Raw genomic sequence first — 27393 nt, forward strand, 5'->3', positions numbered from 1 at the left:
CGTCTGCCGTCTAACCAGCGGCGACTGCATACGGTTCCCCCGTACCGCACCGGACCTCTCGAAGCGGACCAAATTCAGGAGCGGCGGGTAGACAGCAGCCATGTCGTTCCTGAAGAACCGGCAAAGGAAGTGCTTTTCTTCTTCGTTTTGTGCGTGTGTGTAAACAGGCATCTTTGTGGTGAATAGGAGGCGGATCTTCACCGATGTGTTTATACTCCACCGTACGTGGAAGTAGGGCACTACTTGGCAACAACTCCCGGAGCCTGGCGTGGGGATTTTTACAATCGATTCACTGACTGTATCAGACGTTTTTTGGAGGGGCCGGTTTGAACGTTTGGAATTTCTGCACAGAACCCCCCCCCCCCCCCCCTATGCGTGATTTAATTGATAGCTGATATGGGGGAGCCTGCAGCGGTAGGTCCTCACAAAGTACCTGTGGAGGTTGGTAGCTTCCCCGTGTTGGACATTTCTGAACCCCAATGAGCACCCCAGAACTGCCACTTGAACATCTTCCAAGAGACCGATTTGGCTCATGATCCCGAAGCCTTAACCCACCGCCCGGATCTTCTCCCACCCACACGTCCACCATGTGCACCATCTCCGCGGTGTTGATCGTCTTGCTGCGTGGACTCGTCATCTCTGCGGTACTGGGATCCAAGACGTCGGACAGCGGAGATGGAGCCAGCCCAGGTAGGCGCAGCTCGTGTGGAATGTAAGCCTCCCCCCTAAATCAGAAGATTTAGCCGCGGGAATACCCTCCAGGTTTAAAATGTCAATCCCCGCAGCGACGGTAGATGTACCCAGAAGGCCCTTTTTTATTGGGAACAGGCGATACTTCAATCCTTTAGATCTAAACAATCAGAAACGAACTTTCTGTCTTGGGATTTGAGTTAAATAATATTGAGTATGGACCGACAGCCGTGTTGGCACACCGCCAAGCGGTTCTGAAATGTGTCAGCTAGCAACCGACCGCGCTCAATCACTGCCAGGGAATAATGACACACGTGATGGAATCTGGGGACATGGCGACATATCGTACCACTGTAGTTGGTTTGCGGGACATCTTGGCACATCAATACCATTTCGTCTGTGTAAGCTCTCAGTCGTAAAGGAGTGGTATCCAAGAGGCTTCGTCAGCGAACTGACGAAGCCTCTTAGATAGGAGGCGAAACGTCCGAAACCTTCAAAAAAGTACAGATGATGGCTGAAGAAACCTTCTCATCGATCAATACCATTTGGAAGAAAAATAAACGGCAGAACATTTGAAAAGTGGGACACGGGGCCCACAAGAACCCCTCTGGGCGTGACGCAAATATTGGCAGTCAAACATACCGCTTCCCATCAACTCTATACCTGACATTTAAAATCCTAACCTGGAAATGTTTGCACTTTAATAAAAGTTTGTGCCCCGGGCTGTTGGCGCACAGCATAAGCTCCTTTTTTGGACAGCTAACATTGACAAGAGGTGGAAGATACATTGAGAAACCGGATCCCCCACAAGTGAACCCTTCCTAAGATTTGTAGAAAGTTGAGTGCAAAGTCGTCCCTTCGTGATTCAGAGATATTCCAAAGAATGACATTGCGTATTGACCCAGATCACTGTTAGCATCATGCTAACACTATTCGGGCTAACAAAACCCAGCGCACCGCACGGTCATCATAATCCCGCGACACAAGCGGTCACGACGCACGTTGACAAGCGTATACAGCAGTCATATTTTGTCGTCTGACAAAAGACGACAGATAACATCGCTGGTTAGTCTTCTCCATTTAAAGGACAACCAACACCATTGTTTTGTTTCGTAACTGACATCAGAAAAACATTTTAGAGCATCTAAAATACCCAAAACACACAGGCTGATATTTTTAGTCAAACGCAAAACAACAATAAACATAACTTAAAAGTTTCCCAAAACTGCCACTAATGAGCTCAAAACTGGAGAGATTCAGAAAGTCCCGCCCCCAGTTTGTGACGTCACGTCAGGAAACTCCTTTACAAACTACCTTGCTCCAAAATCAAAACAATGGCTTCAGAGAGTTCAGATTCGGAAAAAGATCATTTCTTGTTACTTATCCAGTTAATATGATTCAAATAGTTCTGAAGAGGAAGTTTCTCCACTGTGAGACGAATAAAGGCATATCCAATACAATCCAATACATGTTTGCGATCGATTAAAGAAGTCCTTCCGTATCAATTCGAGCCGTAAGCGACAAAACTGGTGAACGACACGACATATGAAGCATCTATTGATTGGTGGATGTGTTGAAATCACACGAATGGTTGCAAATTCCTGGAGGAACCCCCAATGACCCTTATCCCCCTTGACTGTGAGATTCTGATCTGTGTCCAGTCCAGTCGACCCACGGACACAAAGACACATCAGTACCCGCGTGCCTGACCCACCCCCACACCGACCCCCTGCCATGCCAATTGGCGTCAGCTCCACTTAGGGAGCAGAAAGCCAGTCCTTGTCTGCCCCCCTGCGGTCACCCGACCCGTCTCCTAAACGGATTAAAGAAGATTGGCGTGGATTTTCTTGTTGTATTCCGGTCGCCCTTTGAAATGACGGTCCATGTGATATGAAAATGTTGGGGTAATGATGCAAGGACGCCACCTGTGGCGAGACGGTCTTCCAGTTCAAATGGTTTAAACTCTTGAGTGGACAAAACTCTTATGTGTTTAGCTGATTTGAACAAATAAAGCCCTTCGCGGCGTTCGCGAGGGACAACCAGTTCTTGATGTCAGTCACGAGTCTGCAGGAGGATGCTCACGCCCGATTCTATGAAACCGCTGCGTTATGGCAAATGGAGTCATGTTCCATTCATCTATCCATTTTCCATACCGCTTAATCCTCATTAGGGTCGCGGGGGGTGCTGGAGCCTATCCCATCCGTCTTCGGGCACTATGTGGGGGACACCCTGGATTGGTTGCCAGCCAATCGCAAGGCACACAAAGACAAACAACAATCACTCTCACACTCACGCCGAGGGACAATTTGGAGTGGAAACCGGAGGACCCGGAGAAAGCCCACGCGGGCCCGGGGAGAACATGCAAACTCCACACAGGGAGGCCAGGGTGGGACGCGAGCCGGCGACCTCTGCACTGTGAAGCCGGTGTGCTAACCATGCGACCACCGGGCCGCCCCATGCATGCTTTCCAATTTTCCACTGTTGTTAAAAAAATGAGGGTCAACTCAAAAATTTCAAGCACTAAAGTTTCTGAACATTTTAAAGTACAGTAAAGTCTCGTTATATCGATAGTACCGCTTATTACGATACTATTTTCATTTCCCTTGCACATTTCTAGTCTTTTTATGTATAATTAGTACCGTTTAGTACGATACCCGGTTATTATGATAAACCGGTTATTACGGTGCTCCTTTTCATCCCCCGCCGGCCATTTTTGTTGTTTATATCGATATATCCGTCGCGCCATTGGTCAACTTGGTCACGTGTCTTGTTACGTGAGCTGCCATCGGTCGCGCCATTGGTCGACTTGGTCACATGAGCCGCCATCGGTCGCGCTATTGGTCGACTTGGCCGTGTGACTTTGTCACGTGACACGCCATCGGTCGCGCCATTGGTCGACTTGGTCAGGTGACTTGGTTACGTGCCCAGCACCCGTGTAGCAGAGCCATTTTCATTTTCAGACGCTAGCTCGTGTGTAGCAGACGAGATTGAAGTGTTTGTGTTAAAAGGTAAAAATGAGAAGCAGAAGAAGATTGATGACCTTTTTAAATTGTATACATAATACAGTAAGATGTAAGCGTTGCAGTTTCCCTGTTGTGTTATGTACATGCCCACTGTACTGTATATGAATGCAATCGTTTTTTGCAACAATGTTTCTTGTTTTGTCTGCTGAAGCGCGATGATTTTGAAAATTATTAACATTCCATACTGTGTATTAAAGGACAGCCGATGTCACTTTTTATTCAAATGCAAATAAAAATGACTTCACGCCAAGACGTCTTGCATTGCTTGTGAATCCAAACAATGGCTTCAGATTCGGATAATATGCTTTCTTGTTACACATCCAGTTATGAATATGTTTCAAATACACTGTAGTTCTGAAGATTAAAGCATACATGTTTACAATCATTAAAGAATTATATGTGCCATTTTGAGGCAACATTGGGGGAACATCTCTGACCCAAAAAAAAGGGAGCTAATGGCCAGCTCCGTTTCTTATATGGCGCTTGGCTGCCCTCTTTTGGCGGCTTTTGTTTAATGCAGTTCGGCGCAGGATCGGATATATCGATAGTCCCGGTTATATCGATATTTTTTCGTACTCCCTTGAATATCGATATAACGACACTTTACTGTATATCAATTAAATGAAAAATGTTCCGAAAATTGGCTTTCCGTCACTTTACAATATTCTTTTTTTTTTTACAGAAGTGCTGTCTTGTGTTTTGGCCCTCAATTAAAAACAACTCTGCAAATTGTTTGGGTACAACTTGCTTGCGTGCTTTGTTTTACTAAAATACTCCCCATAAATGTCAATCATTTACCCTTTTAATTAACTTCAAATACTAGTCTCTAAACCCCCCCCCAAAAAAAATAAATAAATACATCTGTACTTATTTTTCAGGCATTGTCCGGTAGAAGTATTTCCGTTTCCAATTTTATATATGTGTATTCTACCCCCCCCCCAAAAAAAAAAGATTTATACATAAATATATAATAATAATAATACATTTCATTTATAAGCGCCTTTCAAAAATCTCAAGGTCACTTTACCGTCACAGGATAAGTTTTTCTGTGGGTGAGCAGCGGCAGCCACACGCCCCAGCGTTCACTCTACCCGGAAATAAATAGATAGAAAGCCAGCTAATAGATAACCAACATATAGATAGCCACAAGAGGCAACTACATCAACAACCATCCATCACAAAGGTAAATAAAATGACTTGATTATACAGTACAGTTAGTTTTTGCTTTTTCGAATGTTGGTTTGCCGATTACCATTTTGTGTTTGGGAGCCTTTTACTGAGCGAGTTGCTTGTTCTGTAGCCACAAAGGGACATATGTCTTCTTGTGCCGGTCCCAAGCCCGGATAAATACAGAGGGTTGTGTCAGGAAGGGCATCCGACGTAAAAGCTTGGCCAAAACAAACATGCGTATCATACCTCTAAAGATGGAGGACACTGATTTGCTGTGGCGACCCCATGAAGGGAAAAGCCGAAAGGAAAAGAAGAAGAAGAAGATAGCCACTTAGATAGCTATATAGCCAATCGCTAGCTCCCTCGATAGTTAGATAATACACTGAGCCAGCGTTCACTCAACCCGGAAGTAAATAGATAGAAAGCTAGCTAGCCAGCTAATAGATAGTCAACAGCTAGATAGCTAACCACTTTGCTGATATGTTTCGACGTGTACTTCCGCCATCATCCGAGTGTCACTGACGCGCCGTTTGGTTACATTGCTCTAGCGCATTTGTTGTCATATTTTAAACTTAAAATGGAAATAAACACAGCTTAAAATACTTTTCAAAGTATAAATACAAGTGGGGGTAATACAAGTGACAACACAGTCTTGTAAATTTGTGTATAATGTGGGAAAGCCAATGTTTTTTGTACCTCCACAAAGCTTGAAATATTTTGTGGAACTGCTCAAGTTAATGGTATCGAAATTTGTTGACTTGAAATGTTGACATCTGTATTTTTAAAGCACGGCCTCGAATATGACAGTGGCCTCACCCCCCCCCCCCCCCCCTCACCGTCTTGTGTTACACAAGTATCTATGCTTCTACTTCCGTTCGGGGTTCGAGTACTTTTGCCGCCTCCGGTTTCTGCAGTGTCATGCGTGGCACATTTTAGCATTCAGCTGCTCGAAAGCCCGTCAAGTGTTTCTACTAGCTGCAGGGATAAGAATTTTCCGCCTGTTGCGGATTTCCTACTTTTTCAGACCAAAATGACCAGATAAAATAAATATATATTCTCGCTTTTTCGCTTTTCACTTCCTGTTTCGGCTTGTGTTGGCAGAAAGCACAATTTTGATTGGATGATACTGACGCCAGTTGGCGGAAAGCGGCATTTATGATCTTTATTTAGGTGCCGTTGATGTCGAAACCGGTAAACGCCCCCTTTTGAATAAGCGGACGAGTAAAAAAAAAAAAATAATAATAACCATTTGCCTTTATGGAGAGAACAGGTTCTAATTTGATAAATTCTAATTTGCAATGAAACAATAACATTGATGAAACAGTCGAATGTCAGTGACACTATGACAAGCCCCATGCTAATGTTACCATCACTATACTTCTGTGAGAGGCAACAGAAAGCAAGCGTGCAAGCTAATGAGCAGTGTGCAGTCTAGCTAGCAGTAACCTTGCGTATGTACCCGGCAAGTTGTGTTATATTCCGATAGTTTGGCTGGGTTTTTACCAATCACGAAGAACGGAAAACCATTCATGTTAACGGTGAGCATTATCACAAAGTTATTTTAAAGAAAACATTCTGCCATTTTGTTGAAATCACACACACACACACACACACACACACACACACACACACACACACACACATATATATATATATATATATATATATATATATATATATATATATATATATATATATATATATATATATATAGTAAAGTCTTGTTATATCGATATAACCGGGACTATCGATATATCCGACCCTGTTTGCATGTAATTTTCTCCATGCGTGCATAGAAATAGTATCGATATAACCGGGACTATCGATATATCCGATATCGATATAACGAGACTTTACTGTATATATATATATATATATATAAGGCGGGAGGTAATGTATTCTGACTAGCTGACACGCAACTGATTATTCCCAACTCTTTTATTTCTTTTTTGTCGTCTTTTAAGTGAGTTTGGATCCATCCTTGAAAAACTTGAAGGTCAGCTTTGTGCCGCCACCGACTTGCCTCTTGGGTGTCCCCTAAGGTGGACAGCTGCTGCTCCCGTCCATCTCAGTCCATGGGCTCAAGGGTTGTTATTCAAGCTAACGAGACCTGAGAGCAACCCCCCCCCCCTTGTGAGAGTATTTATGTTTCCGCTAAAGTTTTCCCTGCTAATTTTCCACCAGGCGGCTGATGGATGCCCAATTCCCACACACTAATTCTGCCGTTGTCGGGTTCCAGGTGGTAAAAGTGAGTCACTGAACCCCGTCGTTAGCGGAATCTGTGGTGTTTCGACAAGGTAGCACACCAGCCCTGTTACCGGCCACCTCGTAAAAGGTGTTTATCCCCTTGTTGGCAGTGTCCTCCGCTTGGCCGCCTGAGCCCTTGGCGGGGGAAGTCGCCGTTTGGCCTTGGCTAAACCCGTCGACTATATTTCAAGACGATAACGTTTGACATTAGTTTCGTCGAGGGAGCTGACAAAACTGTCTCTCGATACACCTTATCGAACAAGAGGAAGGGTCCAGAAACAGACCGATCGGTGGCTCCAACTTATGATGCCAAATAGACAACGAGCTCTCCCGTGCGTTTGTCATTGGTTTTATGAATTTTGACATTGCGACGGCACCTGTTCATGGCGTCCCTGAATCAGCTCTCGCTTATCTGGGGCATAGCTAAGGCTCGTCACTCTAATGCAGGAAGAATCCAAATCTGCGCCCTTCAGAGACACCTGAGACAGTCCCCGTGGCCTGTCACTTTTCAAGAGTTACTTCCGCTGCCGCATGGAAACGACGGTTACAGTGTTGTCTTGGATATGCAGTCACTTTGCTCCGGTTCGAAACTTTCCCCGCCGTATGATGTAGTCTAGCTTTCTGGGACGTGTGGATTTCTTCGCCAAGGTCTTCACGTTCCGAGCCGTGCTTGTCACAAGTGGGTAGCCCGGTTTGTCGCACACAACTGTCTGCCGACCTGCTCCTGGAAGTCCGTGTTTGAAGATTATAAGCACTTATTAGACTCGTGATGCGCTAACTATCTTTGATTACCTTGTCAATATTTGTCCTGTAAAATCCTACGTCTATGGCCAAACTCAGATCCGTGCTCTGGATCAAACTCGCCCTGAGAGAAGGCCTGATCCTTCTCATCTTCGGTGTGGCAGATGCATTGTGGACTCCAAATCTAACAAACAATCACGTCTAATTTGCAAAGCCCATGCAGATGCCGAAATGCGTCACGAGCCGCGACGCCCAGGACAATGCATATCGAGTGGCATTCGCGCATGTTTACTCGAGGTTGTTTACATGTATTTGAACATGCACATGTAAGCATGGCAAGTGTGCCATGCTTCTATGCAAATCAACTCCATCGATAAAGGCCATCCGAGTCCCCAACAACTTTGTCGATCTGGCCTTCGGTATTCTGCCGACTCGACCTCCCCGCTCTCCGACGACTTCCTCTTCTCACCGTCCGTCATAAGCTGTAACCCATCGCGCTGCCACACATTTGTTGGCCAATCGTCAAGTTAGGAAAAAGCCCCACAGCAAACAAGTGGGCTGTTGTGTAATGTCTGGCGACTTTATGCCTCGGTTCATTGCGGCATGTGAGCAATGCCATCCAACTGGATCCGGGCACCAACATGATAAATCACACTACACATGAAGTGTTTCTCTTTACTTTTGACCCGCTCGGTATTGCGGTTCTTCCTGTTCTTGCACTTCATTTCAAAGGGTTTCCCTTTTTGATCTTTCCCCAAGCATGCTCGCATGCAGTTTTTTTTTTTTTTTTTTTTCCACGGCCGGACCGTAACAATGAAACATGTCTTTAGTCACGAGTAGCAGGTTTTCCTCACTGCCCTAACAAACACATTGCAATGACACTTGGGCGCATTTAATTCTTTCTTTCGGCTCTCCGTCAGTAAGTAATTCCGTTTATCCCCGGTTGCAAATGCCTGTCGGCAAGCCTCGCCCGCCTGTCACACAAAACGAAGCGTGTCGGAGACGAATTGCAAGTTGGACCTGACCTCACCTTCACAGGCAACCCGCGGGCTCGACGCGGATATGGTCAACCTCATGTCGGGGGTGCCTGTTATTCAAACGTTCCGGCCAAAGAATCCTGGCCCGTGGATCATCTCCTTTTCTGGAAGTGTTTCGCTCCATTAAAGCTCCTGCCTTTTCATGTTTTTCGTCTTTCATACGCCCATGAAAGGACGAGTGATTATTTGACGGGGGTTTTGGGCATCCAGGGGATTGATGGTCGCAGCCATGCGCTTTAAGTGATTAATGGGAAAGCAGACAGAGAGTTTCGTCTCCCGAGGTCTTCCATTCAGCCTTCATATATGAACTGGGTCACGGAGAATTGCTGGAACGGAAGGCAGATGACACCCTGAACTGGTCTCCAGTCCGAGACAAACGAACATTCGCACCGAGTGGGAACCGATCCCATCGAGCCCGCACCCGAGTGCGGCAAGTGGACCGACCGCTTCAGCAACTTCACACCCTTTTTTTCATTGTCTGATCCACACGATTATTATGCAGCTAATGTCATGTCATGGTCGGGCGGGTTCACAACAATACCCGAAGGACATCTACAAGGACTTATTTCAGACATCGTCAAAGTCCGGCTCAGGGGCCAAATGCAGCCCGTAGTCAATTTTTATCTGGCCCACAGCCACAGTCAAAATCAGTCACATCCGGCTTGCATGTAGAATGAATCCATTGGGCAGTAGCGCTGTTACCTGCGTATGCTAAGTGCTGCCAACTACAGGCTGAATAAGGAACAGCAAATTGTTATACGAGTCATTCACTGAATCCGCCCCCCAATTTTCTAAAATGGCAATATTCGACAAAAAAAATCTAAAATGGCAACAATTTGTTATTTAGTTTTTTTTCTTCTTTTGACTTCAAGATGGCGCCCCAAGAGTGTTTGGCTTTCCAGGTGCTCCTGTATTTTGTTTTTCTACTTCTTTCATTCATTTCATCTTCCTTTCATAACTTTGCTGCTGTGAAATGCAAATTTCTCCACGGCGAGGTAAATCCAATCCAATCAACAAAAGAACAATTACTTCTGTTCAACTTTTACAAAAAAGTTAGTGTTAAAAAAGTTAAGTGAATATTCAAGTTTAATTTTCAACGTCATTCAAATGAAGCAACACACATGCTTAAGATGGCTGAAATTCAAATAAAGAAAGCAAATACGAAACACAGAATGTCTCACTGAAATGCATTTAAATTAATTGCTGTTCTATGTAAAGAATGTCTGCCAAGGTTACTCTCCCCCCCTATTTTTAACACATCAAATCTGGCTCCTTTTGTTAGCACACCGCTGATTGATTTATTTCACATGCAGCTGTCCTGTGTTTTAAGAGTAGCCCTCAAAGAATTGAAAGCGTCCGGCATAGGACGTTTTGTGGGAATCTGAAAGTTCTTTCCGAATTCCACGCATCACGTCAACAAACCGAACCGGCCTGGTGATTGCTGTGCGTTGCGGTCGAGGGTGACTTCGCAAAGGCTTTTGTTTCCTGATTCCTTTCAAGCACTTTTTAACGACAGCTTGCTAAGTGAATGAGCGCTTTCTGCCTGTGCGCAAAACGTCTGCTGGCGTGGAAGCAAACGGAGACCTCTGCCATTGTTGGGCTCTTACATCCTGACAAACGGGAGCCTGCCAACTTAAAAATAACTCTTTGCTTTCCAATTTTTTAGTCTTTTGGGACTGTCTGTTTTGATTGTAATTTTTTTGTGCACGTCACTCCCCCTAACCCATCCGGCTTCTCCTCTCCCGGAATGCAAGGGGTCATTCACTGTGACGTCCTGTCACATAGTACCTCCTAATCATCCTGCGGCACACAAAAGACAAGAGGACACCAGGGAAAGGAAGCCTTGTGCTTGCCACGGTTGTAAATTCCAAACACTGTTCGTGTAAATGACAGCTTTTAAAAATATCTCAGGATTGTCTTTCTTCTTAGGCTTCTGAAGGTATCTTCGCAAGAGTTTGCGGAACAGAAATAGACCAACAATTAAAGGAAGGCGTGTTTAAATGGACATGGCGGAATATGGAAAAAGGCTCGCTAAGACATTCGAGTTCCCAGGTGATTCAAATTAATAGTCACTCTTTGGATAAATTCCAGACTTGGAGGACAATTTTTGGATAAAATCTAGACTTACAGTATACTATTATTGCCTTATTTTTATAATAATGATAATACATTTAATTTATAAGCGCCTTTCAAAACTGTCAAGGTCACTTGCAGTCACAGGATCAGTTTTTTTTGTGGGTGACCAGCGACAGCCACATGTGCCACGGTTCACTCAACCCGGAACAACTCAAATAGATAGAAGGTTAGCTGGCTAGCTAATCGCTAACTAATAGCTAGCTAGCTCAATAGCTTATAGAATCAGTGTCCTCCATCATCAGAGGTTAGATTCACATTTTTGTTTCGGCCAAGCTTTTACGTTGGATGCCCTTCCTGACACAACCTTCTGTATTTATCCGGGCTTTGGACCGGCAATGGGTCTTTGTGACCATGACGATCAGGCCCCTCCACCACACCCAACGTTGACAACTTTACCAACCGTTTGTGTGCTGTGCGTAATGCTTTGTGTGTTGACTCTGCAGCTCTGCTTACATTTCAGCTTTTCGCATGATTGCGCTTCCGTGTAGCCGCCGGTGGCCTTGGCTTGGAAACGGCACCCTGTGTGCGGAAAATGCAGTGCCAGGGCGGTAACATGTAAATGAGGCCGACTGAATGAAGTTTAAACCGTGTTTTTGGGAGGATGCAGAGGCACAGCTATTTCGATACAATATGTGCAATTAAGCTCTCAAATGCACATTTTATGTAAGCGGCGATTACTGATTACCATTAAACCTCCGTCAAAGTGAAGTCCTGTAAAAGCTGCAGTTAGTTCTCGACTCTCGGTCGTCTGTAAACAACCACGAGTTTAAGTTGAGAGCCTGTCTGGTAGCCAAGGCAAATACAGAACAGGTATTTCATATGATGTAACTCTTAACTGTCAATGCAGGCTGCTGGATATCATGCGAAGGACCCTCGTTGTGTAACTGCTCCCGTAGCTGTTGAGTAAATTATTTTGCTCTTCCTGAAGACGCCACATTTTCCCTATCGGTCATTTTAGCCCGATCACTGGCAATCACGTCCAAACTTAGCCGCCGCATGTGTTGAGTCAAACATCTCCTCTTGCTTCAAAGTGAATTTCCGAGTTCCGGTCCGATACCGAAAACTGCTTAAACTGCCAAATTAGCGCTGAAGCGAGAAATGACACAAAAGTTCAGCAGATGGAAGATAATATGTTTCTTGTAGCATATGTTGTAGCATGTTCACTTAAAAATGGAGATACTCAATTTTACTTCATTAGCATAAAACAAAGATGGCAACATTGTGTGTATCAAAAACAAACACAGCTGTGTGAAGAAAGCCCCTGCTACCTGCATGTCAATGCTCATCTCCTGTATGTTGCAGTGCTTTAAGGATTGAGCGACAAATTATTGCCGTGCTGACAAACTCAACGAGAAGTTGAAATGTTATTAGGATTCCCGTCTAGGCAAGACATGTTCGACTGCCTAGAATCTAGCAGTTGGACTAAACACCTAGGTCCTAGATGGCTGATGAGATTCAGACTAACAAGTCACAGAAGAGTGGTAGTCTCGGAAGCACCACTCATCCTCCAAAAAGCATTTTTGGGTACATTACTGATACAGCTAACCTTGCGATTTCCTCCACGCCGCCCGCCCTTATTTTTGAAATTGTGATTGAAGAATGTTCACCAATTTGAGCCCAGCCAAGAATCTCGATGTAAACATTTGAAGAGAACTCTCGATATATATTGACACAAAGCGGTGACGAATGAGAGGAGTGGTCAGGGCCTGAAGGAAAATGGATGTACCCTCATGCAAATCTGCGAATGTGCAGGAGGACGTCCATTCGGTCTTTACACAACTCGCCACCATAAAAGCATAGAGGTGACGAGTTTCAAACACTTCCCATGTGAAGGTTACAGAGAATGAGGTGTGCTATCGGGCTTTTTGACGACAGGCTGGTCTTTGTCGAGTGTGTCTCCCACATAACCGCAGATGGACTGACTTTCAGCTGGTCCCACGTTCTGACCGCCGAGGTTTTGCGATTGTGTTTGGCTCTGTTGCAGCTGAACAACGCTCATGTGCAAGGTATGCCGTTCTCGTCTTGGAAACTGAAAGACAAGTACAACTACCAAGCTACTTGGTGTCCGGGGTTAGTGATTCGCAACCACAGATTTTAGTCAGCGAAGATGCGGCATTGCACTCATTTTTATTACATTTTGCCATGGTGTTCGAATGTGATGCCTGTAGGAAACTGACCAGGGCCCACCTGTGTGTCTCCCCATTTAGACCCCTGCCTGATAGTCATCCCCCCGTGTGTGGGCGATGCGGACCGCTTCAGTCTGGCGGCCTTACGCCACATCCATAAAGAGCTGGACGACGACAACGATGGCGGAATTGAAGTGAGCGAGAGTGTGGAGGTGAGTTTTGCACATTTATATTTGCCATTTGCCCACTACGGTCAACTCCAGTATACGGGTGTTGACGCCGACATGACAAGATGCCAGCCAATTTTGAGTCTGTTCACTCAACTCAACTCAAATGTTTTTTCAATAGGACAGACAGGCTGCATACAAAGTGCTTTACATAGACAACTATAATATACAGGCAAAAAAAGCAGTCCCAAAGATAGTAGAAAGCACTAGCGAGTAAGACTAAGATCAAGTATGCATCATGCAAAGTCAAATGCCAAAGAGTACACATGAGTTTTCAAGAGCCGGCCGGGTTTTAAAGATGGGCAGCGTGGGGCTTGCCGAATGTTCAGTTGCAGGTCATTTCAGAGAGAGGACCCAGCAAAAGAAAAGGCTTGATCCTCTCTGAGCCTCCATTTAGTTCTTGGTACAGTGATACCCCAGCTTACGAACTGAATTGGTTCCCAGAAAGTGTGTGGAAGGCGAAAAGTTCGTCTGCCGAACATTTATTTCCCATAAGAAACCATTAAAAATGAGAATAATCCGTTCCCAGGTCCCCATAGAACACAATTTTCTACTAAACAAGCCTTAAAACTACACAAATATACCATATTTTATGTATAATAAATGTGCTATTGTATTGTAATTCAAGAAATAAACTGTACTGTATAATAAAGTCGTTTTATTTACCTTTGTGTTGGTCGGTCATGTAGTTGCCTCTTGATGATATCCGACTGAAGTTGCCCTGCTTTCTCTGCGATAATACTCTCACTCACTGTCCCCTGCTAACTGCTTTTCGCTAATCCAAATCAACAGAAATTTTTCAACCTCTCCTATTGCCTGAGACCGTTGCTTCGACATCACCTCAAATTTGGTTGTGTGCTTCTCCGGGTTGTCATCTGGAAGCTAGCTGTCCCGATGTGGCCCGTTGATTTCTCAGTAATTGACCTTCTTGCAAGGGCCACCTTTGCATCACATGTCGGCGTTAGTGCCGGTATTCCTTTCGTCAGCTGACAAGACCTCACCCATGATGGGAGTGATACCGAGTCGAATGCCAAATGAGACCAAGACCGGATGCAAATGTCAAGACAATTGCCATGGGTAGATCCCTTAAATTTGTGTAATCTCTCGATGTACGCCGAAAGGTCAAAATGTGTCAACATTGTTTCACACTCATCTTGCGGCATGACTTAAAAACACAGGTGTCAAAGTCAAGGTCCGGGGGCCATATCTGGCCTGCCACATCATTTTATTCGGCCTGCGAAAGCAAAATCACATTTGTGAAATTACATGATGTTTGCTAAAGTCCTAACCAAAATTTCAAATTGTCCCATGCGCTCGATATGTAATATGTGGAGGGGGTGAAACATTCTAATGGCTTTCCCAAATTCATAATGCCTTCCGAGAGGAAACCGTCACTACAATGTGGTCTGCGGAAAATGTAAATTTCTCCACTGGGAGTCTAATAAAGGCAAATCCAATCCAATCCAAAGAATGAGTTTGACACCCTTGCTTTTAAACAATAAATGGACGTGAGATGACTACTTTTCTATGCTGGTCCTGCGAGAACTGTAGTTTTGGGCCTTACAGCTAGCTGCTAGCCAATAGCCATTCTCATAGTGATCCAAGTCTTTATAGTGATCAACTTTGGAACTGACCAATTCCAAAGATATTTTGATATAACTGCCGCAATTCCGGGGCCTCATTGAACTATTTCCCGGAGGTATTGAGGGCATTAATTACTGCCTACTTGTGTCATTAATTTTGTGTTCATGATGGCACTGAGACCTCGACGCCCTGCAAGCGGCAGATTCCGCTTAGAATGCAAAAGCAAATTCCAGTTGAGCTGGAGTGACACGTGTCACTTGACCTGGACGTGCCAATGGCCGGAAAGACAAAGCTTTCCTGATGCTGCCACTCCAACAGTGGAAAGACTTCGGAGAAAAGGGCATTAGAAATAAAGCTTCTTCTTGCTGCCCACCGGTTGACACCCTACATCTGTCGAACAAAGATTCCACTGGTGTTTGCCGCCTTGAGTTGTCTCCCACCCTCTCTACCGACTGACCTGAAGGTCTTGATGGTCATTATTGTCAGGAGACATCCGCCGGCTGGACATCCGCTTTTCTGTGACCTGCATTTCAGGCATTCTTGGTCGACCCTGTCGGGGCAGCAAATGTCACGGAGACATCTGCTGGACCTCGGCGCACCAAGGTGCTTCAGATGTAATGGAGTCATCGGTTTTTATGACCGACTTATTCTCGAGCTCAACGTCCCGACGTCAGGTGGCCTGCCGGGATAATCGGCACCGAGGTTCACTGAGCAAGCTCCTGCTGACTCAACGTGATTTTCGCCGTGAAATGTCATCATCTGTTTGCATTTCAACTCGGGTTTATTCATGGATTTGCAAAAACAACTCCTCAAAGACCCGCCTTTATCTTTGATCACACCGTTCTCATCAGCCCTAAGCAACAACAACCACAACCTCTTAATGTTTATTTATAGTCTCGGAACTGTGCCATTTCGTGCAATGCGGCTATTCAATGCGTTCCACCAAGTCGGTCCCCGTTTGCTCTCTTCTTGCCTCTGCATGTGTTTGTTTACAAGTTTACTGGCAACGACACGGTTTCCCGAAGCCGCTGCGCACACTGACAAAGCTCAATATGCGTTTGCAACCCCACCTCAGGGCTGGGGAGTGCCCGAATGGCATAAATTGGGGATTACGATCAGCTGTAGCTGAAAGTCTTATGGAATGTACCACAATACAAGACAACAGATGGGAGCCAGTGAACTGAGCTGTTTTCATTTGGAGATGCTGAGCACGATATCACCAGTGAGCGCGAAACAAAAGGCTGCCTTTGAAATGCGATCATGGTTGATCCCGAGATCGTTTCGACCGCGCAATGGGACATTTATGGGCAAAAAAGGTATTCTGGGATTTCTTTTGTTGCGACTCAGGCTTTTCTACAGGACTGTGAAGCTCAAAGCTGTCAAAAGGAGGGCTGTCGGAAAGTTAATGCAGACGCAGGTGGAAGTGCAACTCTTGCTGTCTTTTCAAAGTCCCTAAAAGGCAAAAAGATGAGAAATGAAAGCGTGTGAGTGCGATAGAGAGAGAGAGAGAGAGAGAGAGAGAGAGAGAGAGAGAGAGAGAGAGAGAGAGAGAGAGAGGTATAGAGAGGGATATAGAGCAAAGGAAAGCGAGCGATAGCGAAAGGAAGAGAGAGAGATAGCGAAAGGGGGAGATTGGGAGATGGAGAGAGGTAAGAGAGAGCTGGCCAGGGAGAGAGAGAGAGAGAGAGAGAGGCATATATAGAGAGAGAAAGATGCAGAGAGAGAAACAAAAGAGTAGTATACAGAGAGGGAGAGAAAGAGAGGGAGAGAGAGAGAGAGAAGAGAGAGAGAGAGAGAGAGAGAGTAACAGAGAGCAAAGGAAAGCGAGAGATAGTGAAAGAGAGCGATAGCGAAAGGGAGTGAGAGGTGGCGAGAGGGAGAGAGAGAAAGAGGCATAGAGAGAAGTATAGAGAGAGAGGCAGAGAAAGAGAGACAGAGAGAGAAAGAGAGGAACGTAGGCACTGAGGGAGAGAGAGTGAAAGGAAGAGAGAGACAGAAGCAGAGAGAGAGAGAAAGGGACCAAAGGGAGAGAGAGGTAGAAAGGTAGGAGAGAGGTATAGAGAGAGATATAGCGAGAGGTATAGAGAGAGAGAGAGAGAGAGAGAGAGAGAGAGAGAGAGAGAGAGAGAGAGAGAGAGAGAGAGAGAGAGAGAGAAAGAGAGCACATGGACATCCGCGTACACTGTCAAACGCACGATAGTTAAGAGGGGGTGGGGGGTTGCTTGTGCTGTAAAGAAACAACCCTCCCAAGAAAAGCAGATGGCAATAAATATGATCCTATCTCTCCTTAGTTTATCATAGAAGACATGAAGCAGCAGCAGACCAACAAGCATAGCAACCTGCACCGCGAGGACCAGCACATCACCGTGGAGGAACTTTGGAAAGGCTGGAAGACCTCTGAAGGCAAATCTGCTGCACTTTTTAGAAGCACAACAAAACAACCATCAACTTGTCGTTTTCTCCAACCTATGTCACATCTATGACCGTAGGCCGTATTTAGCCCTGGGCATGGAGTCGCAAGATCACGGCATAACTTTTTTCTGTCTTTCAGTACACAACTGGACGGTGGAAGACACGGTACAGTGGTTGAAGGAGTCGGTGGAACTGCCCCAGTACGAAAAGAACTTCCGGGAGTTTCGTGTCACGGGGAACACGCTGCCACGGTGAGTGCTTTTTGCGTTTCACATTTGTCTTCCATGACCATGTCGCCATCTGGTGTTTGCAAAAGACAGTCGAGGTTTAGGAGGGGAGGTGAAGACATGTGGATCTCATACCAGATCATGTTCCGGCCTGAGCATGCACGTCTTAAAATAGGGAAGAGTCTTGGAATTGAGAAATGTGAAATCGGAGCAAAGTCCCGACCGAAGAACGAGATCCTGTTTGCGCGTCCCCGCTCATTGTAATGATCAGACTATGTGTTTCAGAATCGCCGCAAATGAGCCGTCGTTCTTGTCACTGCAGCTTAAGGTTTCAGACCAGCGACATAAACAAAAACTCAATCTCAAGGCGCTCGACGCAGTCCTTTTCGGGCCCCCGCTGCGTAAGTAACATACCCGGCATTGCCTTGACCCAATCACACATGACCTGCGGACGCTTGAAACCGCACCGCCGGCATCCCCCATTCCATCAGGTCCGCAACACAACTGGATGAAGGACTTTATCCTCATGATCTCCATCGTCATTGGCGTGGGCGGCTGCTGGTTTGCCTACGTCCAGAATAAGTCCAGTAAGGTCCACATGTCCCAGATGATGAGGGATCTGGAGAGCCTGCAAAACGCAGAGCAGAGCCTCCTGGACCTGCAGAGTCGGTGAGCGGTAGGGCTCCAAATAAGCAGTGGCCGGAAACGAGATATTGCGTGTTCAGATGGATTTCCGTCCTTTCAGGTTAGAAAAGGCCCAGGAAGAAAACCGGACGGTCATAGTTGAGAAGCAGAATCTCGAGCAGAAGATGAGGGATGAGATCACCGGCGCCAAGAAGGAGGCCCACAGACTGAGGGACCTGCGGGAAGGCGCTGAATGCGAGCTCAGTCGGCTCAAGTACGCCGAAGAGGAGCTGGTACAGGTAAAGCCTACAACGCGGCAGAGTCAGAAGAAGACATGGCACGGGTCTAAACCTGAACCCATTCACGCCGGGCAGGTCCGAAAGGCCCTCAAGCGAGCCGAGAAGGAGATGCAGTCTGAGCGGGCTTTGCCGGAAGCTCTGCAGAAGTGGCTGCAGCTCACGCACGAGGTTGAGGTCCAGTACTACAACATCAAGAAACAGAGCGCCGAGTTGCAACTCTGCGTCGCCAAGGATGAGGTAACCACGATCGAGCGGCCTCTGGTCCTTTCTTGGTTTTTGCCAATCTTTCCTTATTGGATGCTAGGCGGAAAAAATAAAAAAAAAGAGAAGTTCTGTGTTTGGAACTCTTCACGTCGCACACAGTTCGTCACTGGACGAGGTGGACCACAAGATACTTGAGGCAAAGTAAGTCCATAAACCAGGCGAGGGGTTCTGAAAACTTTTTTATTTTGGTCTTACCAAGTTAAAGACTAGTTTTGATGTTTTTTTTTTCTTTAGGAAGTCCTTGTCTGAGGTAACGGCATGCCTCAGGGAGCGCCTGCACCGCTGGCAGCAGATCGAGAGACTCTGCGGTTTCCCCGTCGTCAACAACTCGGGGTTGCCGAGTCTGACGGCCAGCTTGTACTCTGACCACAGCTGGGTGGTGATGCCGCGTGTATCCATCCCGCCGTACCCGATAGCCGGCGGCGTGGACGACCTGGACGAGGATACGCCCCCCATCGTCCCACAATTCACGGGTAAGAACTTCGCAGGGAATGGGAACAGCTTTTTGCCATTTTCAAGCTTCAACGAAAATGAAATGTTGTGTATTCGCCCAAAACCGCAAAGCTTTGTTTGCCGTCAATCCTGGTGGCTTTATGGAAACACGTAATAATGTAAAGCGCTACCAATGTTGACGCTAGCAAACCTTGCATCAACATAATGAATGTTTGACCTTGAAACAGCTGATATTGGAACAAGAACTCAGGGGCGAGTGACACACACTGGCCATATGTATGCTTATGCAAGCACTTCATGTGTAATGCATTAAACAAGCTAGCAAACCTAGCAGCAATCTCTTTGTAATTATTTACCTTGAAGCACAAGCTAGTAACTCACACAGAGCATATAAAACACCCAAAAAATGATATATTGAGCCAAACGCAAATATTCTGACTTCCGGAAGTCAAGTAGCTTGATGCTAACGCATCATGTGAAACACACTAAACAGGCATATGAAAAAAGCCTTTAATTCCAGTGATCCTTAACTTTGAAACAACAATAGGTTACAAGGAACGTATGCATAAACGCATACATCTTCCAGACTTTAACCTTGCATCAAAAGCACACTAATAATTTACACAATTTTTTTTCTTGATCTCTCAGTTTTTTAAACTATTTGTATTTTTAAATTTGGAACCGAGCTAATTGCTAACCCCGAAAGCACCGATATCTGAACTTGAAATTTTCTTCTTCATCTCTCACTTTTTTAAATTTAAATTTAAAAATTTGAAACCACGCTAATAGCTAACCTTGAAAGTACTGATATCTGAACTCAAATTTTTCTTCTTGATCTCTCACTTTTTAAAAAAATTCATTCACTGGCAGACATGCCCAAAAAAATTCCAATTTAGTGCCAGGGTTTTTGTCATTTTCACTCAAATTCCAGGACACACAGAATATTGTGTTTTAGCGCTACATAAACATTCAATGCAGCATAAGAAATCTTCGACTCTTTTCTTTCATCAGAAAAAAACGGTTTTTTTCTAAATTATATGGGTCTGGTGTTATATGAGCTTGAAATGAGGGCGGCTGTCCAAAATATAATGCAATACATTCATATTTGTTTATATAGCGCTTTAACATCAGCTGAAGCTGGAACAAAGCACTAACATGGAAATAAGGGAAATGCAGCCCACTCATGGAAGGGAAAAACATTGGCAGAGGTCTTACCACCGCTTTTTCGGCACCCCTGCAATAAAAACTAAAACCCGGACAAATTCGGGGAATGGCGCTCCACGTCCTATTTTCAATTCCCAAATAAATTTGGGAATGGCAGTAAATGAGTTAAATTTGAAACCGCTAATTGCTAACTTTGAAATAGAGGTAAGATCGGGCCCCAAGAATCCAGCCTGACCCGAGCCCGACCAATTAACTTGATTTGCAGGCCCGATCCTGAAGCAAACCCGAAATTTCACATCATTTGTGAGGACTCTGGATGATTTATAATAACAAATGAAAGCTTTTGTAATGAAATGTAAGTGAAATAAGACTGTATAAGAAGTCGGTTGTAAGAACGATCCAAATTAAACCTCACCCCACCTTGGCGATTTAGTGAAGGGTTTTGCTGTTTTATGAAAATAGCTTCTTTTACTCCCCTTTCAAACCATCTATTTTCTTTCGCTAAGATTTTAACCTCACTGTCGTCAAATGTGTGGTTGCTAGCTTTTAGATGCAAATGTACTGCAGATTGAGGCCCACTCGTATTATCCCTGCGATGTTGATAAAGTCTTTTTTGAGAATTTGTTTAGTCTCGCCAATGTATTGCTCTTGACAATTTTCATTCTTACAATGTATTGAATAAACTACATTACTTTTATTTTCATTTGGCAGCCTGTCTTTTGGATGCACTAATTTTTGCCTTAAAGTGTTTATCGGTTTGAAATAAGTAGGAATCTACATTTTCTTCTTCATCTCTCCCTTTAAAAAAATGTTGATTAAAAAAAAAAAAAAGCCACGTTGATGAGGCCCCCGCTGACGCGCAACAGCAGTGGGTGCCGCTCCCGCCGGAGCTTGATGAGTTCGCCCCCAGATCCCGACCTGCTGTCCATGGCCGGCTCGTCCCTTTCATATCCCCTGGAGGCGGACGACGAATATGTCATGTTCAGCTCGGATCGGAGGAGGTACGTAGGGGCGGCCATGATCCCGAGGAATGGTTTGTAAGTGTAGACTCTTAGGTGTTAGTTATCTTCAGACATTTTTTTACTGGTGCTTTGGGGGCTAAGTGGTGACGGTGATTCGCACCGCAGCCAAATCACAACCAGGTTGTATTATTTTTCACCAATATAGATGTAATTTGCTTAATTAGCATTATCCCTAATGCCTATTAGCACAATGACTTCTTGATTTTCAGATTTTTTTCACTTTTTAACCAAACATTATCCCCAAAAACTGTAAATTTCCCCCAGGGTATCCTCACGCCCACTAGGAAGCATTCTCGCAACCTGTGGTTAAGAACCACTGCAATATGGACATGACATCACACTTGCTAACAAGCAGTTAAAGTCACTCCACTCACTTTTGGGCATTTTTGAGGGACACATACAGTGATACCTTGGCTTACGAACTTAATTGGTTCCCAGAAAGTGTGTGTAAGGTGAAAAATGTGTATTCCAAACATTAATTTCCCATAGGAAACCATTAAAATGAGAATAATCCATTCCCAGGTCTCCATAAAACATACAGTGGGACCTCGGTTTACTAACCCCTTGGCTTACGAACTTTTTGCTTTACGAACGTTTTATTGATGAAAATTTTACCTTGGCATACAAACTATTTTTCGGGATACACACAGAGCTGCCACAATGAGTGATGTGACGTTCGTGAATGAGCCCGTTCTCTAAACAAGGAAATGGCAGCGGACTTTTTTTTTTCCTCTATTCCCCACCCCCGGGGGATCGGGGGTGGGGCGTATTGGGTTAAAGCCACGTGTTTGGTCAAGAACCCAGCAGTGGGGGTGGGGGGGAGTTAAACATTAAAGAGACAGGCAGACAGAGACAGGGAGAGAAAAAAAACATGAAAGGGAGAGGACAGAGCTTGAAACAAAAAAATAAAGAAAAGGGGGGAAAAACAAGTAAAATGGAAAAGAACATTGATAGAAAACAGTGAAATTTGGACCCATTTCAACTTTGATAGCAGTTCAAAAGCAGAGTGTAGACTGGAAGGTTAAATATCCCATCTATCAGGCTCCACAAATAACCCGCACAAGTCATCTGTACACTTGATGCAAGAAGCTATTAACCCAGCTAAACAGATCACAATTGATGAAGAACTAGATACAATTATCACAGAGAAAGCACTTACAAGGGATCATTCCTCAAGATGGTGAAAGAAGCCTATGTTCCTCATCAAGTGTTTAATGCTGAGGAAACCGGACACTCCATTCCATTAACAACCATCACAAAGGTAAATAAAATGACTTTATTGTACAGTACAGCATATAAATGTATATATATATATATATATATATATATATATATATATATATATATATATATATATATATATATATATATATATATATATATATATACGTGTGTGTGCGCGTGTGTGTGTAGCACATTTATTATACATACAATAAGGTGTATTTTGTGTACTTTTAAGGCTTCGAAAATTAGCAAGTAGAAAAATATGTTCTATGGGGACCTGGGAACATATTATTCTCATTTTAATGGTTTCCTATGGGAAATTAATTTTTGGGATACACGCTTTTCGCCTTACACACTCTGTCTGGGAACCAATTAAGTTCATAAGCCAAGGTCCCACTGTATTTTTCTACTAAATAAGCCTTAAAATCACACAAAATATACCTTATTTTTTGCATCTTTATTTCGAAAAAAAAAGGCCATTCTCATCATCATTAAACACTTGATGACGAACGTAGCCTTCTTGTTCCACCATCTTGATGAATGATTCCTTGTAAGCTTTGTCAGCTTTATCGTCAGAACTGGCTGCCTCACCATGACGAATGACACTTTGAATCCCTGTATGACGCTTAAAGTTCTCGAACCATCCGTGGCTAGCCTTTAAATCATCAACAGATGACGCTTTCTCGGCGATAATTGCTTCACTCACGCTGTCGCCGGCTAGCTGATTTTCGTTAATCCAAAATTAACAGAAGTTTTTCAACCTCTTCTATTGCCCGAGACCATTGCTTAGATAATACGGAAACATAGTTGTATTACGTTCATCCTGTCTACTTCATATCTAATTTAAAACAGATTCTTTTCTTACAGTGTATTGTAGGTGTTCAAATACCTGACATGTTTCGGCATATACAGTAAAGTCTCGTTGTATCGATATTCTAGGGAGTCCGAAAAATATCGATATAACCGGGACTATCGATATATCCTACCCTGCGCGCATGTAATTTTCTCCGTGCGTGCATAGAAATAGTATCGTAATAAGCGGGACTATCGATATAACCGATATCGATATAACGAGACTTTACTGTACTTCCGCCTTCGTCAAAGTGTCACGGATTGTCACTCATAGCAACACCCAGTATACGCCGAAACATGTCAGGTATTTGAACACCTACAATACACTGTCTGTAAGAAAAGAATCTGTTTTAAATTAAAACACGGAAACATCTTTACCAACACACGCACCTTTAAAAGCTTTTTTGTTCCGAAGATGGTAGTAATGGTCGACTTAGCATACTGATGATCTCCTTCTTCTGCTCGACTGTAATTCTGTTTTGTGTCCTCTTCGGCTAAACACTAGCCTGTGGTGGGGAAAGAAGAACAGCAAAAGTATCCGTGATAGCAAATCCTTGAAGACAAACGACGTATGCACTCAGAGAAAAGGGGTGTGGAAAAGTAGTCCGGCAGCTACAATGGCACTGTTCGGCCGAGTGTTTTGCCGTTCTTCCACCGAACACTAGTCCGCCGAAAACTAGTCCGCCACCCATTGTGGCGCTCCGTGTGTTTCCTGAAAAATAGTTTGTATGCCAAGATTATATTCTTGCGAATTTAATGTTCGTAAGGAGAAAAGTTCGTTGGCTAAAGCGTTCGTAAGCCGAGGTATCACTGTACTTTGAATTTGAACCACTGATTGGGTTTCAATAGTAGGGAGAGAACCACCGATTGGCGTGACCTGTGATGTTTTTTGTGTCCTCCTCCATGTTTCCCAGTGACCAGGAGGTCAGCCCCGACGCGGACACTCCAAACTGCTCGACGGGCCGGAAGCCGTCATACTACCGTAAGATTTCCCGCGAGGAAATCCTGATGTTCAACCAGAGCCCCGAGTTCCCCACGTCCGCCGGCAACAGCGGCGACTCCACCCCGCCTCCTTTGCCCCCGACGCCTGCTGCCTCCCCCTCGGGGCCGCCGTCCACCTCGCCGTCGCCGGACCTCACTCGCGTGGCGCCGGATCCCCGGGCCGTGACCCCCCCGTCGGGGAAGGCGACGTACAACGGCGTCCTGGGGAAGTCGCACAGCTTCGGTGTGCTGCCCGCTGCCGTGGGCCGCTACCCGTCGCTGACCTCGCTGGACTCGGAAGGTCGCAGCGTGGGGCGAGAGCACAAGCTCCTGAGCACCTCTTCCCAGGACTCCAGTGACAACGGAGAGAAAATCAAGCGCTCCTCCTCCAAAATCAAAAGCCTGTTCAAGAAGAAAAAATAAGTTGCGTGTGCCCACCAGAGGACATTGACTCTGAACACCGACGATTCTTCCAAGGCGGTACGTAGTTCAGTTGCCGGTGGTTCGGCAAGACCCATCGTCGACAACCAAAGCCAGTCCTTTATTTCCAAGCACACAATGACTTTGCTGACCACGGCACACTCCATGACAAAAAAAAGCCCCCACCCGCCACTCGCCTCGTCACCCGATTTCTGGATTGAGGTGGTCCTCAGCAATTGATTTCTTGTTACATGGAGAGGGGTGGGGGGGACAAAAAGATTCTGCTAAAAGCTTTTTGCACTACTTCCTGTTTTTTGGGGGGGACATTTATGACAAAAGGTCACATGATGCCACTTGAATGTTGATGTTTAGGATTGTTTGCTTATATTTTCTGATATTTCAATTTTGGGATACAAGATGAGAAGGGGGAGGGGGGCTTCCTGAAGTTGTTGATCTGTCGTTCCCGGTTGACTTTGCACTAATCGATTGCCTTCCCTTCGTGCCAACACCTGGTTCCGGAAGACACTCCCAGGCTACTTGTCGATTATGGAGGACACCTTGAACGTGTCCCTGCCGTGATGCCGGTGCGTCTGTATCAGACACTTGAATTTTTGCTCACCGCAGTTTAGCCCTCCCGGAAAAAAGGGCCTGTGGGTTGTGACCAGGACACAATCTGGACTTCCTGGCTTGATGATGTCAAAAAGCTACTGCCTTACACTGTGGCTTTCGACGCAGCTTGTCACCACTGGTGGTGGCTGGAAAGTTGACGCTGTTTACGAGGTGTGTGCGACAGAATGGTCAATCAATGCAATTATTATTATTAATGTTATTATTATTGTTGTTGCTATGGGATAAACAGCACACACTGAAGGAATAAAGAGTCAGAACTGCACGGTGGGGAGAGATGCTTATGACACACACACGTTTTTGAGAACATTTGAAGTGTGAATATTTGGATACTGTAGAAGAATTAATAATAAAGGACAAAAATGGCGGGTATAGTTATAGAAATCATCTCATGGACAGTAAGTATGGACTTTTATTTTGGAAAACAATCATCACCATCACAAAATCAGGAAGTGACGCTTATGGGCAAAACAAGGTCAGTAAAAACCATGTTTTAGTAGCTACGTACTTCCAAAAGCAGTAGAACAAAGCCCTTGTTTTCAACCCCACTTCCAAATCATCATTTCTAGCAGTACTTCCAAACCCTAAACAGAGTTTGAAAACCTACTTCCAAACCTAATTCTAGTTTGAAACCCTAATGCGAAACCCATACCCTGACCTTAGTTGAGTTTTAGTAACTACAGTGAGACCTCAACTTATGAACGCCTTATAATACAAACTTTTCATCATACGAACGTCAAATTTATGAAAATTAAGCCTTATAATGCGTACTATTTTCATATTCATACACACCCACCACGACCGGTCCATCAAGCACACGACCTTCGGATCTGGCGAAAGTGATCTTCGGCAGAAGCACGACCGAACAGCGCGGCGCGACTTTCCATACCCCTTCTCATTGAAAGCACACGTCGATCACCTACTTGGAGCTTTTTGCTGAAAATTTTACTATTATGGGACCGGAAAATAAACACCACAGGCTCGTGTTCAGCCTCAGTTCAAATGTGGTGCATTACTATGAATAAATTGAAGAAACTACCAGCCGTACACGTCTACTCTGCTCTGTTTATTTGTCATCCAAGACTTGGGGTGCGTTCAGGTTCGAGAATAGCGCACGATTTCTTACGACTCTAGGCTGTTTGGAAAGCATTGTCTAACTCAGGGGTGTCAAAGTTATTTTTTGCCGCGGGCCACATTGTAGTTATGGTTTCCTCTCGAGGGTCGTTATGAATTTGGGGAACCCATTAGAATGTTTAAATCCCTTCAAATATTACATATAGAGCTCACAGCAAATTAATGAATAACTCGTTTTCAAATCTGAAGTCAAGAATAATGACTTTTGTTGTGGTTGACATCCAAAAATATGAAATTTAGGCTCCGATTTTAGCAATCATCATGGAATTTAACAAGTTTGATTTGCTTCCGCGGGCCGAAAAAAATGATGTGGCGGGCCGGATTTGGCCCGCGGGCCTTGACTTTGACACCTGTGGTCTAACTGAATGAGCGGTGACAAACACTTACCAACGTTTTTGTGTTGCTACACTTGAACGCACCCCTCTGTCAAGTTGCGATACAAGTGATTGTGATTGGCTAAACGGTAGAGTGATTTCACACACACCGGAACAGCGTGTCAATAGTCACGCTAAATTGTCTCGTGCGAGTTGACAGGTCGGGCGTGGCCTACGTTCGCGACACTCGTTCTGCAATTTCATTTCATTTCAACGAGTCACTGTCACCTTACCAGTGACATGATTACGACGAAAGTGCATCGCTACGTCACGTCTTGTGCTCCAAATGTTTGCTTGTGCTCCAAGTGTTTGCTTTGCACGAAGTGATTGTTAGA

The 27393-nt window shown here is 44.8% G+C and overlaps 1 protein-coding gene across 1 annotated transcript; it reads left to right on the top strand.

The window, feature by feature from the left end:
- Positions 1–26597, top strand: stim2b (stromal interaction molecule 2b). The gene is made up of 12 exons (XM_088990818.1): positions 1–690; positions 13252–13382; positions 17273–17384; positions 17533–17644; positions 17906–18021; positions 18112–18289; positions 18366–18543; positions 18619–18780; positions 18848–18948; positions 19042–19280; positions 21257–21425; positions 24437–26597. Exons 1-12 carry the CDS (start codon positions 588–590, stop codon positions 24924–24926), a joined length of 2091 nt encoding a protein of 696 aa, XP_088846944.1. The 5' UTR covers positions 1–587; the 3' UTR covers positions 24927–26597.
- Positions 26598–27393: the final 796 nt, after the last annotated feature.

This window comes from Hippocampus bargibanti, linkage group LG02, assembly GCF_051943395.1.
Source record: "Hippocampus bargibanti isolate YZ-2025 linkage group LG02, ASM5194339v1, whole genome shotgun sequence".
In the NCBI taxonomy this organism is placed as follows: Eukaryota; Metazoa; Chordata; class Actinopteri; order Syngnathiformes; family Syngnathidae; genus Hippocampus; species Hippocampus bargibanti.

Excerpts from the sequence above, each read along its gene's own strand:
- stim2b (XM_088990818.1), top strand. The coding sequence starts at position 588 with ATGTGCACCATCTCCGCGGTGTTGATCGTCTTGCTGCGTGGACTCGTC. Across the intron at positions 18,781-18,847 it reads TCTGCGTCGCCAAGGATGAG|GCGGAAAAAATAAAAAAAAA; the intron begins GTAACCACGATC and ends ATTGGATGCTAG. Across the intron at positions 19,281-21,256 it reads CATCGTCCCACAATTCACGG|CCACGTTGATGAGGCCCCCG; the intron begins GTAAGAACTTCG and ends AAAAAAAAAAAG.